At 44.1% G+C, this 27753-nt stretch overlaps 1 protein-coding gene across 1 annotated transcript; it reads left to right on the top strand.

Annotated features, from left to right (window-relative positions):
- The first annotated feature begins 171 nt into the window (after positions 1-171).
- LOC144125863 (uncharacterized) lies at positions 172-27753 on the top strand. Its single transcript, XM_077659609.1, has 14 exons — positions 172-608; positions 710-816; positions 908-1045; positions 2129-2237; positions 3349-3483; positions 12052-12178; positions 12288-12359; positions 13964-14102; positions 17615-17770; positions 20637-21002; positions 21313-21508; positions 23845-23936; positions 26384-26551; positions 26985-27753. Exons 1-14 carry the CDS (start codon positions 371-373, stop codon positions 27348-27350), a joined length of 2409 nt encoding a protein of 802 aa, XP_077515735.1. The 5' UTR covers positions 172-370; the 3' UTR covers positions 27351-27753.

Raw genomic sequence — 27753 nt, 5'->3', positions numbered from 1 at the left:
GTATTATCGTAGCGACTAGGAATTCAAATACTCTGCAATATTAACATTTTTTAAAACCATTTAAAACATCCAAACGTTCAGTAGTAAAATTCTATCTTTTATTCGCATTTGTAGTGTTTTATAATAATCATCTTCACTGTTTTGCTACACGAGCGCCTCATGGTCATCGCTTGCATTCATGAGCCCATGTGATTGTGAACGCGCGGACGCTGTGTGCTGCAAAGTAGACTACATGAAATGTTTTTACTGAAATTTGCAGTGCAATCGTGGGTGCAGGCATTAGCTTGTCAGAGCGTCATGCTGTCAGAAGGTCGTATTCATGTCGTTTAATTTCAAACTATCCTGATTAGTCTGTTGGTTAATTGATACAATGGACTCGCTTCCGAAATTGCTACCAGTGTGGTCCAACGCAGCAGAGCATGCTTTGGCTGATTTGATTGATTTTAGCGTTGCAGCAAAGTATCAGCCGGACTTCGGAGGTGCTGGAGTGGATATTGAAACGGACGAAAGCGGGATTTCTCGTTGCTTATCTTTGAAATGCCATGACTCTCGACAGAACAAGCTTTCCGCACGGTACTTGACGCTGCCTTTCACGGTTCCGAATGAAGGTATGCTTTCGCTTAGAACAGGCTTGCATACGTGTTTAGGTAGACACAGGCAGATAGCACATATTTTATATTTTGGGTGTTTTCTTTCGCATATTCTGCAGTCACAGGTGCTGTGGAACCATGCTTACAATATCAACTAGACCTGAACCAACGTATACGTGCCTTTGAGTCGACTATCAGCAATTACCGTGGTATCATCAAACGCAAGGTGAGCAGCGTTGGTTACTTGCTTTGTGAAGCTGTTGCGATGTTGCCAAGTTGTTTATGTTGAGGTGAAATTTTCCTTTTCTGTGTTCCAGGGACCTTTCTCTGACGCTGTTCAAGAGATGACTAAAGTTCTCAATTCAAAGAAAGCTCACAAACAGCTGAAGAACACGGCAATTCATCAGAGTCTCCTAGACCTAATGCAAGCGCAGCCAGAGTCATTCTGCTATAGGGTGAGCAGTTTTTCAGGTACTCGCATTAAAGAGCCTTCTTGTCAAAGTAAGGAGCCCAACCAATTTCATTCTTGGCGATGCTGTTGCTGTGTTGCGGTTATGCGTCATAAGTGCTCCATATCTATTGAAGGTGAGAACTCTCATCCTCGCCCGTCTGAAAGTTCGGACTCCCGCGGATGCTACAAGAACCCTGCCACCCCTTGCGCTCTTTCCTTTTGACAAAAGCTGCACATATAAAGCACTTAAAGGACTATAGGCACCTAACATTATTGTGTGTATTCTCTCAAATGATGCTTTAGACATTAGAATACATGGACCACTGCGTGGCTTTCGCCAATGACTGCTAAATAATATATAATTGAATTTCTTCTTTCATGCTGTTTCGGTTTCATGAATCGAACAATGGCTATGACGTATAGCTGATGTTTAAGTCTCGTCGTAGCGCACGAAAAAAAGGCTATATAAATGATGGTACGTAGTATTAACTCACTACAGCACTTAAACCAGCCTGCTTCAATAGCTAGAATTACAAAAAACGTCCTATCAGCAGTTATATTCCCGTTTTTTTTTGTGCACCTCAAGTGACCTAAACATCAACTAAATGTCACAGCCATTGTTCGGTTGATGAAACTGAAACAGCGTCAAGAAGAGATTCAATTAAAAAATATTTAACGGTTTTAGGTGAATACCACAGGGTGCTCCGTTCATACCAATCTCTAGCGCGTCATTTTAAAGAAGAAAACACACAAACAAAAATTTGGTGTCTATAGTTCTTCAATAAAAAGAAAAAGATTAGTGATATGTTCATAACTTGGTGTCAGTATCATACTTGCTGTTTCTTTATATATACACCAGACACCACTGGTGTTTGCAGATTCTGTCGGGCTTTTTTTTGTCACACACATAGCTGCTCACAACAGCTTTGCTTTTATACCTTTTTGCATTCCTACAGCTCATTTACACTGTTTAAGATGTTCATCACATGTGCCAGCCAGTGTTGGAGCTTTATTTGATTTGCTTGTCAAGTGAAAGTATTGTTCAGAGATTTAAACAGTGCATTTACTGTTATTGGCTTTCATGAAGGAATGCAACTGGAATTTCACTGGAGGCTGCCTTGCCACAGTTCCTCCTGGCTTGCCTAACGGCTCCATACTTGTTGCTCATCCATGTGGAACCGACTTGGACAAGTTAAGTAAGTTAACTTCCAACGGCAGTTGTATCAAGTGTAGTTCAGTGCTCCTGTGTCTGCCAACCATTTTTTTTTTCACTTTCCTGCCCCACCTTTTGTATGTTCAGTGTATTTGTTATGGGGACCAGTAGCTTCATGCCTACCTCCAAACACTGCTACAGAAGTGAAATTCAATCCTGCACGGTCAGTGCTGTAAAACTTATGTTACCAAAGCACAGGCGTGTTCAGAAAATTGCAGATATGTGTAACTGAAAAAAGGACCATGATGTACAATTCATGCAGTGGACAGCAGCATAGTTGTCTACTCCAGCTACCAAGTTGCAGTACCAATGTCTTGTACCACGGGTGTTTTGGCTGCAACTCATCCAGAGACTTTGCTGTCCATCTACAAAACAGTTGCATTTAAGTGCATGTGAGAAGTGTCTGTGTTGACTGTATTTGACGATTTTGAAAGTTGTACGGTAGAACTGTAACTGTGGCTCTTAACAAATATTCCTGACTCTAGCTACTGCTAGTTTTTGGAAAGGGTGCTGTTGCATAAATGCTATAAAAATTGGCCGGTGAGCAAGCTTTCTTAAACAGCTGCGTACGCAAGTACCTCATTTGAATTATGCATTATCTCTTAGTAGTCCCCAGTTATTGACTTATCTTTCCTTCTTATTATTACTGTAATAGCATAACAGTACTTTCTAGAAAATGTAATATAACAGGTTTAACCAACAGAAAATGAACAAGTTCTATGACTACCTGAATATAAGTGCCATAGAGGCGGAAAAAATGTATTGCTCTTCAGATGTTATGATGCATGCTATCATGAGAGTAAATTGTGATAATAATAATAATTGTTTTTTTTTGGGGATAGGAAATGGCGCGATATCTGTCTCATACATTCAGGGCTGTAAGGGAAGGGATAAAGGAGGTAGTGGAAGAAGAAAGGAAGAAAGAAGTGCCATAATGGAGGGCTCGGGAATAATTTCTACCACCTGGGGATCTTTAACATGCATATTGCAATTTTATGCTTTCATATTATCAGCAGGGCTAATTTGTTTGGTAGTCGTAATGAATGGGATTTCTTGAAGACTAAATTTTCTTTATGCCTCATTGCTGCTTTCAGATATTTCAGAATACAGATCAGCTGTTGCAGCCTCAACAGAAGCATTTTTGCAAAAGAAATCAAGTCTTGTATTGAAACCTACGGATAGCAGGCAAGGCACCATCTTCCAAGTGAGCTTGCGAAACGTTCAGAAAGGTAACCTTTGAGCAATAATTCTTCACAACATGCTATGTATAAAAGTAGGCTTTGGTGTAGGAAGATTTTTTACTTCTCAAGTTCCAGTTTTGGGGTGTGGCAGAGGCAAAGAGGCCAGTTTAAAACATGCGCATGCATTCTGTTTTCTACTGCCTCTTCATCTTACTCTCATTCGGCCTTCTGAATGGGTAGAAATATTCGGCAGAATGGAAAGAGACGTCCGAAGTGAGCACATTCACGAGACCTCTGCATTAGGAAAGCAAAGTGAAGCTGTGCTGCTGTGTTCAATGTAGGCAAGTTGCTGAATGTATTCACTTCCAGGTTTTAGAAATCACGGTCCTTATTGCAAAGATGCCCAACTCTCAAGATGGACATACGTGCAGGGGGCCACATGTTGAACTTCTTACATTTTTATTTCTCATATTTTTATTTCACTCATACAAAGTATGTACCATGTTTGTAGCAATGGGCGATGAAAGCCACACCTATAGTCGGGTACAACTTTAGAAGACAGGAGAGGCCCCGCCCAGATGACCGAAGCGCAGCAGCCAATTGCCTCTGCGACTAAAGAAATAGTCCCGCTCAAAAAATTGTGACTGCTTCTAAAACGCGTATTTCTTTGTATAAATAAGATTTGTGTATCTTGATGAGTGGTTTAGTAAAACTATCATGATGCAAATGCTTCAGCACATGCCGGATCGCGAGAGAAAAATAACTCCGTGCCTTCTTCAACGCTGTGCGTCGTCTGCTACGGAGTGAGATCGGCGGCACCGGGCGTGTAATTACAAAACAGTCTGGCTCAATAGCATAGGATTCATATGTACTTTTTGTGTGTTTTCACAAGCTTATTTTTTTAATGTGTGAGGCTTATTTTTCAATTGCTACTTGTTTTTTTTTTTTTTGCGGTTGCAAACCTACAATCTCGTGAGTTCACGCACGTTCGCGCACGGCATTCCGTACCTCTTTTCCGCCATGGAGCCCAGCGAGGTGACATCGGAACGCGAGCCTTTGTTGCCGAACGAGCCTTGTGTCGCATCGATGATCACACCACCAAGGAGCCTCGGCAAGAGCAATAGTGGCCGCATCCTGAACAGCGATTCACGCAACATGATCTTCCACTGCTACACGTTTTGGCGTAACAGGGAGCCTGAACGCAGCGTAGAGGAGACGAGCAAGTTTGTCGCTGACATGCTCGGTGTCAGCAAAGGGACTGTGTTCAGGGTGAGGAAGGAAGTTAAAGCTTCGCATTTTTCGGGTGAAAAACTGACGACGCCGTCCCGAAAACGCCCACGCAATGCGGAGAAGAGAAGACGCAGCGCGAAGTTTGACAGCTTCACGTTGTGCGCGCTAAGGTCATGTGTGCACGATTTCTTTCGCCGTAACGAGATACCGACGGTCGAGAAGATCACTACCGAGTTCTCGGAACGTATGGAACTCCCATTACTAAGGCGGTGGACTGTGCGTCGCCTGCTTGCCGAGATCGGCTTCAAGCACGAAAAGAGAAGCCGCAACTCGCTGCTTATCGACCGGGATGACATCACCGATTGGCGGAATCGCTACCTCCGTGACGTGGAGCGCTACCGAGTGGAAGGCCGAAAGATCTTCTACCTGGACGAGACATGGGTGACGGCGGGACACACTCGGTCGATCGTGTGGACAGACACCGTGGTGCAGAAGCGCGGACGCCTGTTCGCTCGAGCAAATGGCCTAACGACGGGTCTAAAACAACCTTCTGGGAAAGGTCAGCGCCTGATCGTCATGCACATCGGCAGCGAGGATGGCTTCGTCGACGGCTGCTTGGATGTATTCCGAGGCCAAAAGACAGGCGACTACCACGAGGAAATGGACGGCAATCGCTTTGAGGGCTGGTTTAATGGCGTTCTGCAGAAATTGCCAGCTGGTAGCATCATTGTTTTAGACAATGCACCTTACCATAGCCGGCGAGAAGAGAAATTGCCAACGACGGCCTGGAAGAAGGAGAAGATACAGGAGTGGCTCACAAGCAAGAAGATCACCTACGCTGAAAGGATGATAAAGAAGCAGCTGCTTGAGCTGGTGGCATCTGTAAAGTCACGCTTTCTGAGCTACATCGTAGACAATGCAGCTGTAAGCGCCGGTTGCATTGTACTCAGGCTCCTGCCGTACCACTGCGAATTTAATCCCATTGAGCTTGTTTGGGCCAAGGTCAAAAATGGCATCGCTGCGGACAACAGAGACTTCAAGCTGTCCACGGTCGACGCCATCTTGAGGGAGAAAATCAAGCACGTAGCGGCGGAAGACTGGGCGAAGAGCATTCAGCACGTGATGGACTTGGAGGCAAAGTTCAGACTTGACACGTCTGGGAGTGAGCACATTCAACCCATCATCATCCAGCTGGGTGAAGATGACACTGAAGAAAGCTACTCCGACTGCGAGCTGTCTGGCATTGAGCCACTCGACGAAGCATAACGGCTTCTTTTAACGAAAGAACAGCCTTTATTAGGGCTAACAAAATTTTTCCCGTTGGTTCGCAACAGACAACCATCAATTCCGTGACCTCTGAAATAAATAAGCAGTGCCATTTATGGCGTATTCCTTATAATAGAAGCTCAATTCTGATAAGCAACGTCCAGCACACATTGTGCTCGATTTAAGAAGTGGCATAGAGACATGTTTAAATGCTGGTATATCTGAATTGAAACACAACTGTTAACTCTGATTATCTTTGGCGGGCTCAAAATGCTCATTCAGGCAGCCACCATCTAGTTTGACGGGCCCCATGTTGAAATAACAGTATTCAAGGCACGCTTTATAGCTCTGTTAGCAGTCTGCACTGGAAATCGCAGTCATGTCATAGCCAGTGCTGCTGCGATACCAGTAGTCAACACGAAACTGACAGCCACTGTTAGCAGCTTGCACGCCAAAGCACATTCATGTGGTTGCATTGTTTATTTTGGTTTTCTGGCTCACACAAGTAATGAGAATAAGAGAATAAATATAAAGCATCATTAGCTTATTGAGGCCCAAAATGCTCATTCAGGCAGCCATCGTCGAGTTTGACGGGCCCCATGTTGAAATAACAGTAGTCAGAGCACGCTTTATGGCTCTGTTAGCAGTATGCACTGGAAATCGCAGTCATGTCATAGCCAGTGCAGCTGCGATATCAGTAGTCAACACGAAACTGACAGCCACTGTTAGCAGCTTGCACGCCAAAGCACATTCATGTGATTGCATTGTTTATTTTGGTTATCTGGCTCACACAAGCAATGAGAATAAGAGAATAAATATAAAGCATCATTAGCTTATTGAGGCCCAAAATGCTCATTCAGGCAGCCATCGTCGAGTTTGTCGGGCCCCATGTTGAAATAACAGTAGTCAGAGCATGCTTTATGGCTCTGTTAGCAGTATGCACTGAAAAGCGCAGCCTTGTCATAGCCAATTTTTAATTTATTTATCTGGCTCTGGCATTAACGCGAATGCAAGCACAATTACTAACGTGAATAACTTTGCTAGCATTTTTTTTTTGTCATATTTACGTACCGGAAAAATGCTCAGCAAGGTTGAACGTGTTTTAGTGAGTCACTTTGTTCATTACAAGCCGCAGGCAAAATGACGGCCAGATTCAGACAGTGATATTGGTGAGGTGATAAATGGTGAAAGCTGAAAAAGCTCTCACAGCACTGCATTGCTGGACTCCATTCACTAGAAAACTGCATTTGTAATGATGAAAGCATCAAGACAGGAAATGATAATCCACTGCACAATGTTATGTGTACCCCCACATGTGACGGGCAGCGAAACCATCTATTTATTAAGACTGAATGCAACAACATCGCAAGATGCTGTTGCACAATATGGCACCCTTTCATGTGCACTCCTGGCGAGCTGCTGTATGCACTGATGCATAAACACATTAACAAGGGTAAGAGACGAAGTTTTTGCGCAAGCCACGTGATGCTTTTAACATTTTGTATCGGTCAATGTTTCTGTCGTCACAGCTGATAGAAGTTTCTTTAGTGCAAGTTGGTTAATCACGTTGCGACAACAGCACAAGAAGCAAGGTCAGAATAGTAGGAGAAAACACAGCAAGATGGCAGACTGAGGAGGCAAGGTAGACAAGAATGTAAGGATTTAATGACATCGAAGAGGCCAGCCCTGCTATTCACAGGACTTCGTGCTTTGAATGAGACGAGTTAATGAAATTGTAAAGGAAGAGGTGGATGCAGCATGCTTACAAGAACAAACACAAAAATAAAAGGACACAAATAGGAATAATAAACACATACACGCACAGAAGCACTCACATATTCACACACATGCACACAAACGCGAGCGCAAAATCTGAGATCTAAAATGCAAAAAAGGGGAAAATAACAAATATAAACAAACACGCAAGAGAACATGCACACACATTTAATGCAGACGCGAGTAGAGGTATTAGGAGTCAGTTCACAAGCAGCTGTGCCTACTTTGTCGTACTTTTATTTGATGTACATAATGGCTCTGTTGCCTTCACTGTCCTGGAATTGTTTTAGTAGCAACATATCATAACAATCGAAAAGCAGCGCAAATCTGTGTTGTGGGAAAGCAAGTCGAGCGCTGGCAGCACAACTGATGTGCGATTGTGTCACAGCAGGCATTCTACAGCTGGCGCGTGCAGTGAGTGAAGAATTCTAAGCCATACAGAGACGCGAATTCATGCCAAGCTCCCTTGTAAAGGCACCAGTGTATCGGTCCTAATTTTATATTAGTACTAGGGCTGACATTAAGGAAACAAACACTGCTCCCACACGCCTGGCCGTTAATAATCCAATGACATTTGCTCAAGCAGCGCGTGTTAGTCACTGATGGTTAGCACTGGTGGAAAGTTATCAATCGACGGTGCTACACAACACTCGAACGACGCCCTGCTAGATGCTCGGCTATCTTATCATACTGCTGCCAACGATCGATTGTTTGCGCGCTGAGCTGGCAGCAACAAATCATTGCGTTGGAGGTTGCTTCCGCAAATCTTTTCGGTTGAGGAACTCGTAGGTTGGTTTCATCCGCGCACGCTTTTCTCATTTATCCTGAGAATGGTTTTGCTCCATCACTTCGCCACGTCCGACGTGAAACACAGGGGCACAGTACACTAACACACCCGCCGCTCACAGTAGGTACCAGACTTTGGCAAATTCTCCTCGTCGTAACTTCACTTAGGAACAAAACAAAACACCATAGAACAAACACGCACGACGTTCGTTTGCAGCGGTGTGCCGCTGCGGGATCCTGTTTCCAGACGAAGCGCAGCGCAGCGCAGTCACTGATGTTCGCTGTAACCTTTTTTCGTCGCCTCACGGCTCAGAACAAACGCACGCGGAACAAGTTGTGCATCGTAAGCTTGCAATAATATTTCCGACATGACAGACGCCCACAAACAATTCGAATTCACTCTGACGAAGGGAGACGCACACAGCTGACGCGACTCGGCCCAATTCGAAGCGAGGGCGGCCATGTTAGGCATGTTCTCCGTCGGCGGGGTCACCGGCCGTCCGGCTCATGACGTCACCTGAAGTGCGCGCCTATTGGCGGAGGCTCGTGTGCATCCGCCTTTGAGGGGCAAATGCCGCTGCCTTCTTAAGTTGTACCCGACTATAGTGTCTTGATGATGCTTCCAATTTTTTTATTGGTTGGTGATTGGTTTGGCCATACTTGTTTGGTTTTAGTGCAACTTACTGGAACTTATCTTCCTCCAGGACTGAAAGAGACACTGAGTACGTATACAAGCTGGTCTGCACCATTGGATTACCGCATCATAATGACCAAGATTCTGTTTTCACTGAAACTGCAGCTTTCATAAGCCAGAAAAGGCAAAAAAAAATCTTGGACGACGCTTAAGAGTGCAATGGAATAGAATTAGAGATCCCTTGCGCACAAGTACTACTCCTCTTTCATAGATTCATAGATACCGGGGGAGCCTTCCTACCACAGTGGTGCAGTGTTGCCGCGGTTAAGCAGTGTGCCACCACCCTGGCAGGTCTGACAGCCACGGGTGGGGCTTGAGACCCAGGCTGGTCTTCTTCAACTCCCATATGGCTAATTTTTGCACAGGTAGTTCTTCGAGCGGCTGTCTTTCTCTTGACCAATGAGCTGATGCATAGCATCTCAGTGGGCAGGTGGCAATTGCATTGAATTTATTTCTATTAATTTCATTGCCACCTGCCCACTGTAGTAGGAGGGCCACATACTTTTTCGTGACACGGATGTGGATACCAGTTTTTCTTGTGAATGGGACCTCTAATGCTATTGCATTAAAATCAGGTAGAGGTCTCACCATCACAGACCAATTTTTCAAATAAACTGCATGCGGCGAGAAATTTTTTTGGCTGCCGATCCATGAGCTTAGGCTACACTGCCATTCATTTTTAACAGTGATCTTGGAGTCTCTTTCGGTTTAGACTTCACAAGTTTGAATGGAGTGGCGGGACAATATTTAAGTGCAATTTTCTAAGCAATAAATGCACTTTTACTGCCATAAAAATATCAACATACCCAGAAAGAGCCATAGCTTGCAGTCAAAGTTTATGGAATGCAATATTAATTAAAAAACTGAATTTCATCATCATGTTTGCATGCTGACTGGAAACCAAGTTGTGAGTTTGGTGATAAGGTGGTCACAAATCATTCTCAAGCAATACTACCCAGATGCTAAGAAACTGAATTTCTTTAGCCAAAGTCACATTACATAAAATTATGAGAGCTGGTGAGTATGTGTTGGAACAGGTGATCTATATATGCTTATGTCTAACACATCTTTTTAAAGAAGAAAACCTGAAAGTGAAAATTTGGCATCTCTAAGATTTCACCCCTTAGTTTATCAGACTGTTTGTGCATGGCTTTAAAGGAGGCCCTGCAACACCTTTCAGTCATGCCAAATTTATTTATTTATCACTACCCACAGCACTATTCTGAATTGGCATAGCAAATAAACTCAGTTAACCCTTAGACTGAGTTCTCGTGAACATCTGAGCCATATAATACACTTCTACATGCAGCAGAAATCCCACAATATGTTCAGAAGTTGGCGAACCCTTTTCAGGGACTTTATTTTTTTCAAACTTGTGCCCTCTTCTTTGTCACTACCAGTCAGCTGCTTCGCAACGGTGCATCAGCGATCTCTGCCTCCCAGGGAATTTCCACCCACGTTGTACCTGGGTGGTGGGGCTGACTTGGTGAGGCCGACAAAAGAACGTCGATCTTTGTGTGCATATAAAGTGATGAAAGGAGGGAGAAAAGCTTGAAGATGCTGCAATTCACATTTTAATGAGATAGTGTTAGCGTGCATATGTGGGGGAAATCCTGGTGGTGTGTAAATGAAATTTCTATTGGTCCGTGACAGTGTGACATCACAGCCGCATGCATGGGTAATTCAAATGCCCCACAACAGTCACAAAGTACAACAGTGATGCCATCACCACACAATTCCTCGGTGCTCTACAAGGTCATGCCATCATTCCACCACCATTACATAGCGCCTCTGAAGAAAGAAAAGCAATCGAAATGAAATGAAAAATGGTCAAGCTGGGACTCAACCCATGCCTTTTTGGCTGAGAGCTGGGCGCGAAACCCCTCAACCACAAAGGAGCTTGGGTTGAAGGCAATAAAAAGAGGCCTTGTGTAAGCTTACTGCACCGCAGAGTATGCTACAGAGTGGGCATCAGCATCTAGTTAATTGAGATGATCAGTTAGTGTCACCAATTCTCTTCGGCAGTTAACAAAGCCTGTGCCTACGAGCAACTGAAATGCGCTTGATGTGTTGTAGTGGCATTGGAACTACAAGTGTAGCGGAGTGTGCCGATGTGCCAAGAGATGGTGCGCGAGTCTCACTGTTGCGTTAAGTTCTCATTGGGGTTATCAATGCGTTCTCAAAACTTTGACTCCAGGAAACTCGGCTTCTACAAAACGCATTCAAAAAATTCTTGCTGGAGGATATTTGTGAAGCAGCATTCTTTAACCTCTTATGCATACCGCAACATAACTTTATTGAATAGTGTTGCAGGGCCCATTTATATACTATGTGAATACAGTTACACTGTTGGCAGTGAATGGTGCAGGCAGGGTTTCGAGACACAGTTGCCTTCGCAACTTTATTGCGGTGTTTCGTTTAGTTCATCACTGAGTCTGACTGGGATCAGCCTTCTTACTTTTTCTGGCAGGATAATCGTGCCATGTAGATAGTGAGCAGCATTGGGATTTTTTTTTTGCATCCAGATAATCAATAATAGTTTTGTTAGCACCCGCCTTATTTTTTTTAAAAGAGATTTGAATTTTTTGCTGTAGCTTGCTGAACATTTGGGGTATAAGGAATGACAGGTGCGCCTTTTTCGCAAAATTTCATTGTCGTTCTGCATTGTGGTTCACACACCTTGCATATTGAGTCCTACCATGAAGAGATTGTTTATTTGTTAACCGGTACACTGTGTGTCTCACTTGGTTTTATTTTATCTGTGAATGCTGGTCGCTAGCACGCCCTTCAGGCGACACATGCTTATGCAGGATTTTCTCCGTGGCGCATTTGATTGTCACTGTGATACTCTTCTTTTTTTTCAGAGACTGCCTGTTGCGTTCGATCAAGAAACCATTGTCGGTACATTCACTTATTTGGTACACTGGATAAGGATCCCACAGTGCTTTCAGAGTTTGTATGTGACGACGTCCTTTGCTATACCATGCCAAGGTAATACTTGAGCTGTAATGACTCAATGATGATATTCTGAGCAGGAGATATTGCTATGTGCTGATATCAAATCAGGTGCATTTATTGTGACAATGCTTTTTGCTTTCAGCAACCACATCTTTGGAGAGCTTCTTGCAGTAACAGAAACAGGGCAAATATTGCTGCAACAGTGTGACCGCACGTGAGTTCATAGAGCTATCTTGTTCAGTTTTATGTGTGTAATTTATTATAGGTATGGTGACTGCCATAAATGACCGCTGAATGCAGAAACCTTTGAACTGAGGTCATAATATGTGTTTTAAGGTACTAATGTGAACAGGGAATGCAAACTCAAATTCCTGCAGCACACCACATTTCTCAAGCTAGGCATTGCTCTGGAACTAAACTGAATTTCAGTCATTTTAATGACCGAAACGGCATTTCAGGTGCCTGTTTTTGCAGCCCAGAGCACACTTCCTGGAAGGGATGGAGCATCAAATTTTTGCTGCATGTTCTTTCTTTGTAATAATGCACATGGCATTAGTTAACATTGAGCAGACAAGGGAAGGGAAAAGAGGTGCTTGTTATGACATACATGACGGAAGCCAACAGCCACCGAAACCAAGGACCATATGGGATTTTTTTTTTAATTTATGGTGTTGATTACTGTTGTATCTAGAAGGCAATTTTAACATGGCTTATGGCCCAAAGTGTTTCGCACAAGGCTGCAGTAAACAGCTCTTGCACAGTGAACCCACTCCAGCCTACGTTTCACGGCTTAGTGGCTTTTGTGTGACCTCAGCCGGGAAGAGAAACTGAGCAGTGAGCCATGGCCGCACAAGAACTTTGTTTACACACCGTGCATTCGGTCTGCTCCACTCCGTTTTGTTCGCGCCATGGCTGAGACATGACTCCGGGGCCATATTCCCAGTGGCGGAAAGATCGCAACCGACGCCAGGGTCTGTTCCCAGAAGCTTGGATCCAACCCTCACCTTCAGAGGAGAGGGAAAACAAAGAGAGTGTGGGAGGTGGTGGCAAAGGGGGTTCTTCCTTTATCCGCTCTGCCACCTGCCAACAGAGGCTTCAGACAGATGGACATGTTTTTCCAACATGGGTTGATGATGGATGGTGGCTTCTGGATGGTGAACGTGGTTCTAGTGCAGAGGCAAGTAGGTGCTGGATGGAGGCCTTCTGGTGGGCGGACGTGAGTGATGGTGGTGGATGAAGCTTCTGAAAGGTGAAGGTTGATTGCTTGGTGGTGGGAGGAGTATTCTGGTGGGTGGAGAGCAAAGGTGGGTGGGTAGTGGGCAGAAGCCTCTTAGAGGGTGGCAGCAGCATCATACAACAGAGGGACAGGTTTTGCCAAAGTGAGGGCAGTAATGCTAATGGGAAAATTTCGAATATTGATAGAGTTGAATAACTGCGCCTAGGTGCAGCCTGGCCCCAGCGACCATGAGCCGCTGGTGTACTACTTGGCCACCACCTACTATGTGAATACACGAGTAGCTATTATACGGCAGTTTTTTTTACCCTACCAGTGCTGTTATTGCCAGTCTACAGCTTCTCAAACCAAAACTGAGCCTATATTAGAGAAGAAATTCTGTTATTAATTATTTACTAGCTGCAGGTGAATTCCATGCAGTAAGCCATTTTTACTGATGTCCTCCGCATCATTCCAAAGAAAAAATTTGCAGCAGAAAATTTGATGTTTTTATCTGCTTTGATTCATATAAAGTTTAGCCTTTAGTGGCTAGATGTGAAGAATGTTCATTGCTCAGCGTGGAGATATGCGTGCATTCATCACAGTGAGCCCTCCTGGAAAGCCTCAGTGTCTCACGAGCAGCCGTCTACGAACCAGTGGTGGTGCGCAGATTTTGGCAGCCATCCTCGTCACGTTTGTTACATGGACCGCTCTGGGCTTTACAGCCTCGATGCCAGAAGACCGGTGAGCCCCTTATCTTCAATTGAGAAAAGAAATGGAGAACTCAAGGTCTAATTCTAAAGGTTATAGCATGAGAAGGTTTTTAGTAATTGAAATTTTGTGTGTAACTTACGTAGCAAAGCTTTATTTCTGCATTGTAATTTTTTATGGCTGTAGCTACATGAGGGACCACCTTTGGGCTTTATCACATGGTTATTAGAGCAGTAGGTCATGACAGTAAACTACTGTGTTTACCCACTGAGCTGTGGGGAGTGTGATTCAGGTGAGCTTGGGCCATGTATGCCTTGTTGGCCAAAAGGTGAGTACATATATTACGCAACTAAGCTTCCGTTGTGTGTTATAATTACTCTCATATGGGGGACTTTATTTGGGTATGCAAGTACCGTTACAGTTACTGCCTGTCATTCCTCTGCTTTGGAGAAGGATGAAGAATGTGGGAGGTTTTTATGAGATGTTGACGGTAGCTGCATTTTGTTGTACCGTATTACACGATTGTAAGTCCACCCCCCCACATCACATTTCTGAACAAAAAAAAAAAAAATTTGGAGGCAAGTCGTTTAAGCTTAACCTTCAATAATAGAATGTGATAGCACTATCCTCCGGCCTCCGCCTATCGCCAGCCGCTATCGGCTGCCACGCCTGGGCACGCCCTTGGGCACATTCCAAAATGAAAATGTATTGGTTACTGGATTACTCGTTCACACTTGTGCCATCGTCCTCACTAGCGCTGCCGTCGTGATCGCTGCTGCGGTCCCACAGCTCGTCGTTCTAACACCATCATGCAGCGAAATCCCGCACTTCGCAAACAACCACATCACGACATCGTGTGGAACAGCTGAAAATTATGCCTTGCTGCAGCTGCCACACCTGTATCACCTGTTGCGAACGTCGAACTTGTGGCCTAGCACGCAGTCGTTTGTTTCTTCGGCGTAAAGAATGACAGCCATCTTGAATGTAGCCGTGAACGAGTGGCGGTCGCTTACCGGACCCAGAGCAGAAATGACGAGTGATGAAGCACTACATTAAAAACCTGTGAAACGCGGCCGACAGTAGTCAAATGCGTCAGAGCCAAAGAGAAACTACGCGTGAACGGCATTGGCTCTTCTGTCAGCTACCAACACTTCCCTCCGCCGCTGCGGTTCCGAGTGGCGGTGCCACCGCGATTGGAACAGTGGCCCTTCCATTAGCTATCGATGCTCCTTTGAGCGCTGAGTGCTTGGTTGAAAGTAAACAAAACATAAACTTGGACGACGCCAATTAAGAGTTGAACGCGAATGTGTTATCCGGCTGCCGCCGCTTATCAGAAGCCACAATGTGCGGCCACGTGTGGGGAGTGGGCTAGTGCCAGTGCTTGTTTGCTGCTTATTGACAGCCACCATCGTCCGCCGTGCGTTGGGTGGGGATGCCGGTCCTGCGCGTTGACATAGCAGCTGCTCAAGGCCAGCTCCAAGAACGATGCGACGGAGCCGCACAGCAAAAATGCAACCACGCTGCAGCATGCCTGATATCTTGTTTGTCATCTCACCTTTATTTATGGTGCGTTCGGATTTTCACATTTTTAACAATAGGTCGACTTACAATCGTGTAAATACGGTATTCAGAATATCTGTGAAAGGCCCTCGTTATGAGCATATTACAAGGGGGGAGCACAAGCCTTTAGATATGTGTGTTAAAAATGTGTGAACATCGCAGAGCTCATATCACACAAATAATGCTTTCGGCGAGCGACCATTGGTACTTGTCCTGGTGCTCTCTATGACTTGTAAAGGGTATCGTAAGAGTTGATGTTGCCATCTAATTACCGTAGTTTTGTTGCCGAACGGAGTAGGTTTTATTTTCTCTTAAAATTTGAAATTACTTATAGTATGACCAGCAACTGTTACTGTGGAGTGTACTATTCTCATTCAGCAATAATAATTTTTCTTTGACCGTTTTCTACACAGAGAAAGTTGCGTGCATTAACTTAGTTTTCTGGAGGCTCTCCAATGCCGTGCTTTGACATCTCAGAAGCATGTGCATTGTATGACTTTATCCTCACACTGACTGCCTAGTTTGGAACTACTCATTTCTTTAGTGCATTAAAGGGACTATCCAATGAATAAAAAATCGCTTATAAACGTTTTCAATGCTTAGAAGTGATCCTAAGAAGCATTCACACCAAGTATGAGTCTTCGGAACTGAGCTGGCAATTTATTATCAATTTTTAAAAGCCGTGTTTTTTAAAATTCGTGGGCCGATTGGTGTGCTTGTAGTGACCGATTTTGAAACTAAAATCATGAAAAAAGACGTCACTCTACCCATGTCGTCACCAGGCCACCACGCGCTGTCATTCGCTGGAGCCACGGCAGCCACGCCGTCACAGGCACATTTCCGGTAGGCGTGAAAATCGTCTGCTCGTGCCACCGTGCGACCCTCTTGGGCAAGCGCGAGCCAGGGCATGGCCTTCGCGCATATGGTTTCAATTTTCCTCTGCCGCCTCCTTCTGTCGGGAGTTCCGGAGCCACTCACAGTGGCTCTCCGAGTCGCTACTGTCGTCGCTGGCGTTCAACCAGTATGGCGTGAACGCATAGGGCTCGATGCCCATCGTGGCCGTAAGAGCGAGCAGTCGCACCTCGAGGTCCGGGTCCATTACTGCTAACTACAACAGACGACAAGCAAAGAAACCCGACGTGCACCGCAATCACGCCGCCGACGCTGCTGCTGGAGTGCTAGGCGGGACAACCGGGAGTTGCAAAAGGAACGTAAGCGGATGACGTATTGATGGGCGGGACCCAGTCCCAGAGCTGTTTTCTTTATTTTTGTCTGGTGCCCCGCGTGTACGAGTTGAGGGGGGAGAGGAGGAGCGTAATTTTTAATAGTCTATATCTTGGTTGTTATTGATGCTAGCTTAAAAATTCTTGCGTTGGGGTGACGAGTAATAGAATGCCTATCTCTCGTATGCTTTACGTAATCTCAATTAATTTATTGCATAGTCCCTTTAAGACAGAACACCAGACCATGCTCTTTGCCACATGCAACGCATTTGTAACTTCGCCATTTCCTACCTTATGTAGCTTGTCGGCATTTTTGAGTGAAAGTTGCAATGCTTTGTGTACACTTCACATCACAAAATAAAAATCTATTTCAGTCTTGTACTTCATTAATATATTGCTCTGTGTTGCTTGGGAACTTCCACCTGCTATGTGTGTTGCAGTTACTGTGCCTTCACAGCATTCTGTGAATCAATTTGGTGTTCTCCCTGGAAAGTTTGCTATAGCACTAAGGCATGCTCTGTCTGAACCTTGCATTATACTTGTTGAGGTTCATATGCTGATATGTGCTGTATGTTTATGTTTTGTTGGGTATCACCGGGAGCTTTTAGCATGCCCCGGAGAAACCTGTGGAATATTGATGTGCAGATATTGCCGTGGTATATGCTATTAGCATTTGGCTTCTTGAAGTAATCATTTTCTTTCTCAATTTTTGAACAGATTTGTTCTAGCTCCTGTTTTCTTGAAGTTCTTTTTCTTTTTCAGGGTTCTCGTAGGCATGTATTCTGCAATAACAGGCATGAAGCCTTTCTGAAAGACGACTTTTTTTTGTTCAAGCCTAACCCACTTAACTGCCACCAAATATACCTGGCAAGCTCAAGGCTGTTGTCAGTTTGGGATGAACGTCACTCTCGACAGCCGGTAAGTTTTGTCTTTTCAGTGTTTTAGAATTTGTAACAAAAGTAACAATAGGTCAAGTCTTGTGATGCCAGCACACAAGTGTATGAATAATGTGGGTTGACTGTGCTAACAGCAATCACTGACAACACATTTGCTAGAAATTGCTGACTAAAGTAGGAAATAGTAGTTGAAAACTTCGTGGTTCACAACCGCTCTGTCGAAGGCAGGGTAAAGTGTGTCGGAGTGGCTCACAGAGCAGTTTGTAATGCATGTTATACCTGCGCCACACACGCACAAGAAATAGCAGTGAATGCTTACGGCCTTAAGTTTGTTAATTTTATTATTTTCAGAGTTGCTGCTACGCATCCACGTTTTATGTCATTAGTATGCCATTATGTCATTGAATGCAAAGCATTCAAATTTTACTTGAATATGAACAGTTCTAATCAGCACAATATCTCGGCAAAGTTGTTCAGTGTAATTCAGTGTAATATAAAATTTCTTTGGAGGAAACGCCACTTTTCTTGCTTGTGAAGTCGATAAAGTAGCCATAAACTCGGGATGTCAGCACACAAGCTGGGCGTATCTGCCAGAAGTGCTGCTAAAAATGGCGCCCTTCACATCGGAAATGCAGTAGAAACGCCTTATCTGACTGAAAGTTATAAATTAACCATTTGCTACTGGATAGAAAGTTGTTACTAACAAAGTTGTACGCTTTTCTGCATGTGGAATGGGGACGAGAGGATGCATTGCTCGGGCGAATCAGCTGCGGCGAACTCAGTTGGTCACAAATGGCAGTAAGGCTAATGCCATTAAATTTATGCATGTGGCACCGCACGAATGGCATTAAAACTTAGGGCAGTAAGCTTTTAATGGCATTAAATCTGTCCCTGTGGCACAAGTATTACTCTGTGCCTCTCCTTTAACAGTACTTAGTTGTGATGTTAGTTGAGGCAGCCTTAATTTCACAGATGTTTTGGTCACTGATATAGCAGTCATGTGCGGCAAGGTTCTTGTTCCCCATTTTCACTCCTAAGTTGCCGCATAGTGGTAACAACTGACAGGGTTGTCTGTTTAGGCGATAGATGGAAACACTGGTGTTGAACTCAAACTCCTTATTGGGCAAACTTGAGTCAAGGAAAAATAGAAAAAAACTTGGTGGTGATAATAAGCAGAGGTGTTTTTGACAGTTTTCAGGGTCACAATGGTCATTTCTGTCAGTGCTTCTCAATTTAAGCGTGACTAAGGGTGACTCTGGATGTTTTGGCAGTAGTCCTCATGAAAAGTCATGAACAGCTCAGTTGCTTCACTGCTCACCTGATTGAAAATTTTTGTGAACAGTACAGTAGCATCAAGAAGCCATGCACCAGGTTAAAAAACTTGTCCTGCATGGTGAACAGAGTGGCAATGAGGCCACGTGCTAACAGCAGTAAACAAAACAAGGTGTTCAAAAATTAACATACAACAAAGCTTATGGAAATGTGCTTTACAAGCCAGCTACTACGTAGTAACAAGTATAACTGTGCTATGTTTTATTTTTACATCGTTGGCTTGGAAACATTATACTTGTCTTGTACAGATAGGCTGGAATCTGTCTTACATAACAGTAAGATTTCTTGAACAGTCGCATTCTGTTAATTTGGCCTTGTCAGAACATGCAGAATTCGCTCTATGGTGCAAAGTTTTAATGAAAGGGAGGACTTGAAACTTGCGTGAAATTTTACCTTAATTTACTTCAAGAAACTTGTGGTAGCAGCATGTACATGATGCTGGAAAGACTTTGTTTGCAGATGTCCTTGAAGTGTTGAGGGGCACCACAGAGCTTGCTGAGAATGGTCTTCGGGCAATTTGTACTGTCAGCAGTATTTCATTGTGGCTGCTAGATATCTCTGGTTCAGTCCCAGCCACGGTGGCCGGATTTCAATTCAGGCGAAATACAAAAACATCTGTGTGCTGTGCGGTTTAAAAAACAGCAGGTAGCATAAATTAATCTGGAGCCCTCTACTACGGCGTCCCTCATAGCCATTGTGTCGCTTTAGAGCGTTAAACCACACAATCAACAATTTATTTGATATCTCCATTTGTCATGGTTACTACCACTAAAACTGCAAAGTGTTGTTGAAGGCCTCTTTTACAAGAGAACAAGTCCATGAAGCTGTTTGCATATAAAAGTAGTGCATGACTGGTTGGCGGTTTTAATCTGTTTAATCAGTGTGGTCCCACCCCCTATAAAGCATGTAATCTGTTCAATCAGTGTGGTCCCACCCCCTGTAAAGCATGCAAAGGGTTGTTCAGTCTCCAATTATTCTGACAGTGGCTTTGTGAGTTCAGGTGCCGGTTAACTGACGCTAGATGTAGCTTCTGGAAAATTGCTCAGTTTTAGTGTGGGAGGAGTATAGGTCATGTTCTCACTTTTCTTAGCAATGTCCATGCTCAGTCCCCTTGTGTTGTCATGCTCTCCCATGTTGTACCTTATAACAGTTGTGCGGAGTGCATCTAGTGGCACGTTTGGAGCACACCCAGTTCAAACGTTGTGTTCGAAAGTGCAGGCCACACAACTCGCAAGGAGAATTTTAAGTTATTACCTTTGGTGCAACTAGCACAAGCTCTAATTTCATGGTGTTTAACTTTCAGGCGGTGGCTGCACTTTCAGGGGAGTATCTCAAATTTTTATGCAAGTGCAATTGGCACTTATATTTTGCTTTTGCTGAAAACAAGACTTCTGGTCAGTCTTCTTTTATTTTTGTGTTAAGCCATTTATCTCTACAAAAGTAAGCATAATTAATAATAAATGCTTGCCTTTAGGTTTTGTTGCTGCAAAGTTTAAGTGTAATAGAAAGATTGATGCAAGCACAGTAAGTCATTATTTCTGCCTGCTTCCTTCCAGATGCTTACGTGGAGTCACTGTTTGCAACATGCTCCATCATTCCTCGAGTTTACCCCTTTGCAAGGCTCTGAAGACGGAAGTCATTCCGATCTCTACGTTACACTGGGTTCACAGAGGTCAAGAGAGGTTGCAGTCTTTCATGTCCGTCAGGATTCGCCTGCTGTCCAGCCTCTGTCACTGGTTCCTCCATGGCACTTGTCGCGCCCGAGCGACTTCGTGAAGCATCTTGAGCACCAGGGGTGTGCCGTCGATGAGAGAGTGTTGAAGCGTGTTAATGCTCCACTGATAGGTGGCTGCATGGTTGAGTGCATGAGTGGCACGTTTTCGGCACTGCAGCTGACCTCATATGGGGACATCTTCCACCAGGTAAACAATCAAATCTTTTCAAAGATGTATCTCACTGTCTTGCTTTGGCGACGACTTTAATAAAGCATACATCTTCTAAACTATGGCAATGAGCATAAATAATAATGTTATTTTATTGAAGCTGTGTTGTTTATTGGCCAAACAAAGAACTGAAGGCCTTCAGTCATCAGTGTGCAAGGCTGGATTGACCTTATATAGAAACTAATGGTTGGCTGCTTTTGAAGCAGGTAATGAAGCAGGTTCTTGTTTTCTTCTCCGCTAGCTTCAGCATTATGGCAGCACGCATTCCACTGTGCCTCTTTTCTTGCAGGACTTTGTGTTGGATGGCGATGAGCCTCTGAGCTCAGGCACCTGGAATTTTAGTGCTGGCTGCAAGTTGCTACCGGCTCATGAAATAAAGGAGAATGTGGAATGGTGGACAGACCTTGTCACTGCATGTGACCCAGAGTACGAGGAACGGCCAGAAAAGCTCCCACTTCTTGTCAATCATTTTATTGATTATCAAGGTGAGTCTGACATAGGCCTTTTATCTGTATTGTGTTCTTGTGGTGGTGTCTAAAACGGGAAGACCGTTGATCATGCTGAACATCTGTGCAACTATACAGTGATAAAACACAATGCTGGCATAGTAAGTGTGGCTCTCTCAGAGGCTGTTCTGTGATGCAATATATCGTGCATACATTTTGTGCACTTTTGAATACCATGTTATGAATTGCTTTCTGTGTGTGCAGCATGTTGGGGCACCATGCACAATCATGCTGTGAGAGTGAATTATTTTTATTTAAAAAAGGCAGTGGTGGTACTGTGTACATTTAATTGCAACAGAAAACTTTGCATTAGCATGATGAAGCCAGTGTTTGCTAAGTGCAGTCTACATGTTTTGTGATGTGGCTGGCTACTGATTATGAGTTTAAAGTATCCCCGCCTTTTTGTCTTTAATCCATTGGGCAGGTTGGTGAGGTAGCGCTGCTTGTCTTTTTGCCATTTAACATATTGTGCCTTTACTTTTTCTGACTCTGTTGATAAGTTGCTTAGACAGCCAGTTGAACCGTCTATCAAAGAAAAAGTTGTTTTGCCAGAGAGACATGCTCGACATAGCAACTGTATTTTCCATGCCATGGGCATAAGCTTCAAGACCACCGAAAAAACAAGTCACTTGCGATTTCACGATACCGCTGTCGAAATAAACACTTATTCATCTGAGTGTACAGATGAGCTTCGTTGGCCATTGCACAAAAGCACTATCCTATCGCCGCAACCAATCACCTCTTGTGTTTAACTGCCACTCTCTCGCACTCTGCATTGCATGTCGTCTTCATCAACTTCATTCCATTCACCATGAATAAAGAACACACCGTTGTCGCAGTGCCCTCTTAAGTTGTGTTAAGCAGTCCCAAAATTTTATAGCATTCCCACCAAGGTCCCCGATCACCGATTTCGCCGATCTTTGCCTGAAGACACCTTGAAATCCTAGCTGGGAACCGAAAACAAATTTAAACATGAGGTGCTAGCACACATACTTCCCATTTGGCCAAGTAAGCTAAATCGGCTGTAATTTTGTCAGATTACTTTAGCAATCACAAAATAGTATTTGTACTGTTCAAACCTGAGACAGTTGGACATGGAGAAATACCTTGGAAATTTGTGGTCTTCCGACATTATAGACATGATATAAGATGTCAGTATACGCAACACGTTTACCAATACTTTTCAACAGAGTTCATAGCCGGACAAGGCTTCACAGGTGCAGAAAAGTGCTATCGCACATATAACACGTTTACAAACAGGTTAAATCGTCAATTTTTGTTTTGTTCCTCTGTTAGAATTGAAGAGAGAAAGCTGACTTTGATGCTTTGGCTTGTCAATGGTGGCTGCTAGGAATCTGTTCTCGTGAGGATAAAGATGCAATATGGGCCTAGGTTCAAACTTCATGCATGTAAAAGCAAACATGCATATAAAAGCTAACATGCATGTAAAAGTGAATAGGGCAGCATATGATAACCTGAAAGACAACACGAACGCCGTTCGTGTTGTCTTTCTTCTCCCTTCATCCTTGTTTCTTGCGCTGGTACCATGTTGCATAATAATGCAAACCAACTAGCCCAGCTGTCTACCCTTGGTGGAAGTAATGTTTAGTAAATAATGATATCTGCAAGTTTATAGCAACAAAATGCCTTTGAGGAGTACAGTGACACGTTCATTAAGTTTGCAGACTACAGCTAGCATTAGTATCAATAGTAGGTCCTAGTATCATTAAGAGTATGATTATTTTCTGAGGAATGCTGTGCAATGGCATGGAAAAATGTCGGCAGGGAGGTGGTGTGTGAAAAAAGTGTGGTTGGCATGCATACATGAAAAGAAATGTGGGCAGATTCGATCCAGCGTGCTTGTGATGCAACTTGTCGTAAACTGCCTTTTCAGTGCATGTGCTGTTCGCTTTGGACATCTGTGTTCTAGCAGTAATGCCATGCTGCCCACCGCATTCGTCACTAGTGCCTTTGCAGTGCTGCACTGTAAGCATATTTAGTTTTTGCTGTCACTTGGAAAACATTGCAAAAAAATTTTCTGGAATAGTTTCCAGGCATTCATAGTAAAGTCAGGATTAAATGTGCTTCTTGCAGACAGAACAAATATATGTTCATTCAGGCAGGTGCTTCTTTCCTGTCAGCAGAAATCTCGGTAAACTTCCACTCCGTAAATGCTAATTACCTGATCATCTTCTCTGCTTTGTGTTTTTGTCTAGTTTCTAAAGTGTTCACCTTGACTTTTATTGGTTGTGTTTTACCTACCTGCACTTCATTTTCATTACCCTATCGTTGGGACATTTCAACGATCTATCCAGGAGTGAGGTCGGATGACAGTAGTGAACTGGCACAGCATAACAAGGCCAAGCTGAAGGATCTGCAGCACATGGTCCTTCAAGCCATGAAAGAGGTAAGAGCATTAATGTATGTTGCCGTGTTTAAGTCGATTCTGAATATACTAAGTAACTCCCCCTCCTCCCCCAACTTGCAGCCCTAGCTAGCGAAAACAGAAAAGTTGACTCCAGCTATAAGTTGATGTATACCCCACCCCGCTGCTGCACTATGTTGCGTAGTTCACTGCGTGACAGCATCGCAGCACATGTGCAGCTCAAAGCAATAACCGTACGATGATGCAGTCGCAAAGCCAGCAGTTGTAGACAAATGGAGATCAAAGGCAATAAAACGCTGTCCCATCCTGCTTTCCATATTCGTGCACAGCCTGGCTGACGATCAATGAACGGAGCTGCTGATAGTTCCACAGTTTCAGATCCCGGTGCGACGCGTGCTCCTGCGGTTACTGAATGTTTTCTCTTGCTCTGTCTACCTCTCATCCGGGAAAGCGACTGCCAGTGCGAGCGAGCTGTCTGAATGGCGCGCAGTCAAATTTTAATTCGCGGAACCGATCTGCAAACGAATTAAGTTTGATTTTGACACATGGCGCTCCATGCATCTTGCTAGGAACGGGGTACCTTAGACTAGGCATGTGCGAATATTCTATAATTTCGAATATTTGGTCAAATAGCAAGTATTCGATATTCGATTCTATCTGAAAGTATTCGAAATTTTAAAGTGTTCATCTTGAGCGAATAATATCTCTGGAACTCTTGCTGCATGTGATTTCAGTTCAGTGTACCTCCTCCGGGATGGCAACACGGTGCACGTGCAACCAAAGCTCTGACTTTGTGTCTCATGCCTGCACATGCTCACGGCAACAGACACGAGCAGACAGAAGCATGGCGCCCAGATCTGTACCTGCCGGGTGTCTGCAGCTGCGCTACCTGCGGTGTGCACGCGCCGTAACCAGAAAGGCGGCGTGCATAAATAGATACTTTTAGCATAGCGCTTACCGCGTACTGGGTCCGGCACTGTGCGTGCGCAGATCGCTCTGAGGGCACAAGGTGGCGCCGCGTTCCCGTCAATAGCGCGCCCGCTTGCCACATCAGGACCAATCAGCACATGCACAGTAGCGGGACACAGTACGCGTTAAGCGGCGGTGGTAGGGGTGCACGATATGCTAAATGTATCTAATAGAGAGTTATAGCATAGTGCGATTCAATATCGTGAACTGCTTCCGCAGGGCACCACTGCGCATGCGCTGATTGGTCCCGACGCGGCAATCATGCTGCACGCAGCTCACGGGTACGTGGCGCCATCTGGCGCCCTCTGGCCGATCCGCGCACGCTCAGTGGCACCCCGTGGAAGCGGATCACCGTAGCGTATTGCGCTATTCTATAACTCTCTAATAGAGAGATACAGCCTAGCGCGATCCGGTTTTGCGTGCCGCCAGTGTGCACGCACTTATTAGTCCCAACGGGTCAGGCGTGTAAACAATTAACCGGTGCGACACCCATGCTGTCCAATTTTTAGGGAGCGTGTCACGCCATAGACTTAACAAGGGCGTTAGCTGGGGTTGTGCCAGAAGTTCGAATTGTCTGGATTTTCAGATTGACGGAGTTCAAAGTAATGAGCTTTTACTGTAATATCCTTATGTTGAAAAAAATACATGATTTTTGAAAATGCCTATTGTGCCATTCAACCTTTTTTTTTGTGCCAGAAGTATTCGAAATATTCGCTGCGAGATTATTCAAAGAAAATTACCATTTGCTTCAAATTCGCTTCAAACCAAAAAACTACTATTTGTACATGCCTATCTTAGACATCACAAACAGATCAGCTTGGTGTATGTCTACCCCCCACCGCCCCCATTCCACATGATCTTTTTTGTGAAAAGGTGGACTCCTATGCGACAGTGTACAAAAAGGCAGCTTCTGAGACTATAATGGGTTTTCCGAGTGGCCTTGCGTGACTCGGGAAATCTTGTGTATTCTTGCTGTTTTATATCTTGTAACTGCAAGGCTGGCTCAGAATAATGAAAGTGTTTAGTGCATGCAAAAACTCGTCTTAAGTGCCACTGTTGCAAGGAATGCGTGTAGTGAACAGCAGTGAATAGCATTAAACGTCACGAAGCTGATATTGGTAGTCCACAAGAAATAAGCTGTACATTACTTAGAACTGCGTTAGAGGCATCGTGTTAGATCATTTCCTACTATGTCTCAATTCTGCTGCACAGGTTTTGAATCAGAGCCTTAGGCTGTGGGCACTTTTCTAATTTCCTATCTTCAAAGCTTTCTTTGTTCCATCTTTTACTTGGCAGCGTTAACGTGTAATCTAATATGTCATATGCAGGTATACTGCATCGTATTGAAGCATTTTGTCTACATAGCAGGACATTGAGGTTATTGAGTACAAATCTTTGGCAGCAAGTTTTCCCTTCACCTTGTTTTGTGACACTTTATAATGAAACAGGCCATTAGTCCCATGCCTTGCTAATATTATACACCGGTCTTCTCTTTACAGAACAGGGTACTACGTTCAAAGGAGTGGAAACAAACCTTAAGGGAAATTGGCACATGTGAGCCAGAGGAAAACAGCAACATGGATGGTAAATTGTGCACATTGAAGACAGTCCACTCGGGCACCTGGGACCGAACCGCGAGGCGCTACCTCGAGCACTGGACAGAAGCAGTTGAGTCTTGACCTTACTTGCCACTGAGCGAAATTGGTTCAGCGTTTTAGAATAACTTTGCTCTCTACTTACATCTTTCCCAAACATCATTCATGCTTTTGATGATCCTAAAAAGGGTACAAATTACATCACTGTGGAGCAGCTGTTTAAAGGTGTGGTAGTGTCATCTCATGGCCCCGAACTGAAAAAGACTAGCAGGTGTAGCTGAGGACAGGATAGTGGTAGCATTCATCCATTGATCGCCAGCGAAAGCTCATTTTCGTTGTATTTATTGCACAGAAGATTGAATTTAAAATTTTTTTTCGTAAGTGCATTCATCATGGAGTTAGCACGCACACCAGATTTCATGTCACATGTGGTTATTTTGTATCGTTATGTTTTCCACAGGAAGGCCAACAACTAATAGTAACCATTTTCTTCTGTTTTTTTCAGGCACAGTGTGCAGAAAACCCTGGTGAAATGACTGAAGATTTACAAATGTCCTCTCTGAACATTTCACAGAACTGTACGAAAGAGGAACGGGCATATCAGCCCGATACCTGGCAAAACACGTCTCTTAGTGAAAACCTAGTTTCTAGCCCACCACCTGTGGATGTGATACCTTCAGTGGACACTATGTTGCCTTCACAAGCTTCCACTCTTGAATACTTTGACCCAAGTCAGCCACTGTTTGTCAGTGATGACGAAAATGATCTAGCATCTTTGACACAAATGTCTTCCACAGCGGAACGGCTGAATAAGCCAAAAGAATGGAAGGTACCGTTAAAGAAAAAGAAAGTTAGCATGGACGGATTTTGAGGAAGCCTTAAAGCTTGTTAGTTAGCACTGTGGAGCTCATTGAGAATGGAAGCTGAAAGCAAAATGCTAGCATGTCCAAGAAAAAGCACTGTGCATACTCATTCTTGTTGTTTTGCACCTCCCAGATTATTGGCTGTGGAAGATGTTTCCTGCTATTTGTTGGAAAATTATCAAAGGGTAGTCAAAAGTGGCAGGTTCCAACAGTGCATGGCAAAAATTGCAGTGAAGAGTACAAGTGGAGGTTGAGAAGAGAACTGAATTTAAGGTCCAGCTGTTCAGTTTTGACTTGGCAAACCACCAATGCTCATGCTGCTGAAACTTAATGCACATTTGATTGTTTAATGTAAATAATGACAGTTCTGCATCTGTCATGCCTCACTGTTAATAAACATCATCATCTAGA

The sequence above is a fragment of the Amblyomma americanum genome, chromosome 3, assembly GCF_052857255.1.
Source record: "Amblyomma americanum isolate KBUSLIRL-KWMA chromosome 3, ASM5285725v1, whole genome shotgun sequence".
Taxonomy (NCBI): Eukaryota; Metazoa; Arthropoda; class Arachnida; order Ixodida; family Ixodidae; genus Amblyomma; species Amblyomma americanum.
Note: the sequence above shows the minus strand (reverse complement) of the source record. Positions and strands in the feature narration are given on the sequence as shown.

Coding starts and splice junctions, on each gene's coding strand:
- LOC144125863 (XM_077659609.1), top strand. CDS start 371: ATGGACTCGCTTCCGAAATTGCTACCAGTGTGGTCCAACGCAGCAGAG. Junction 3,484..12,051: donor CTTGCGAAACGTTCAGAAAG/GTAACCTTTGAG, acceptor CTTTTTTTTCAG/AGACTGCCTGTTGCGTTCGA. Junction 21,509..23,844: donor TCATTTTATTGATTATCAAG/GTGAGTCTGACA, acceptor CGATCTATCCAG/GAGTGAGGTCGGATGACAGT.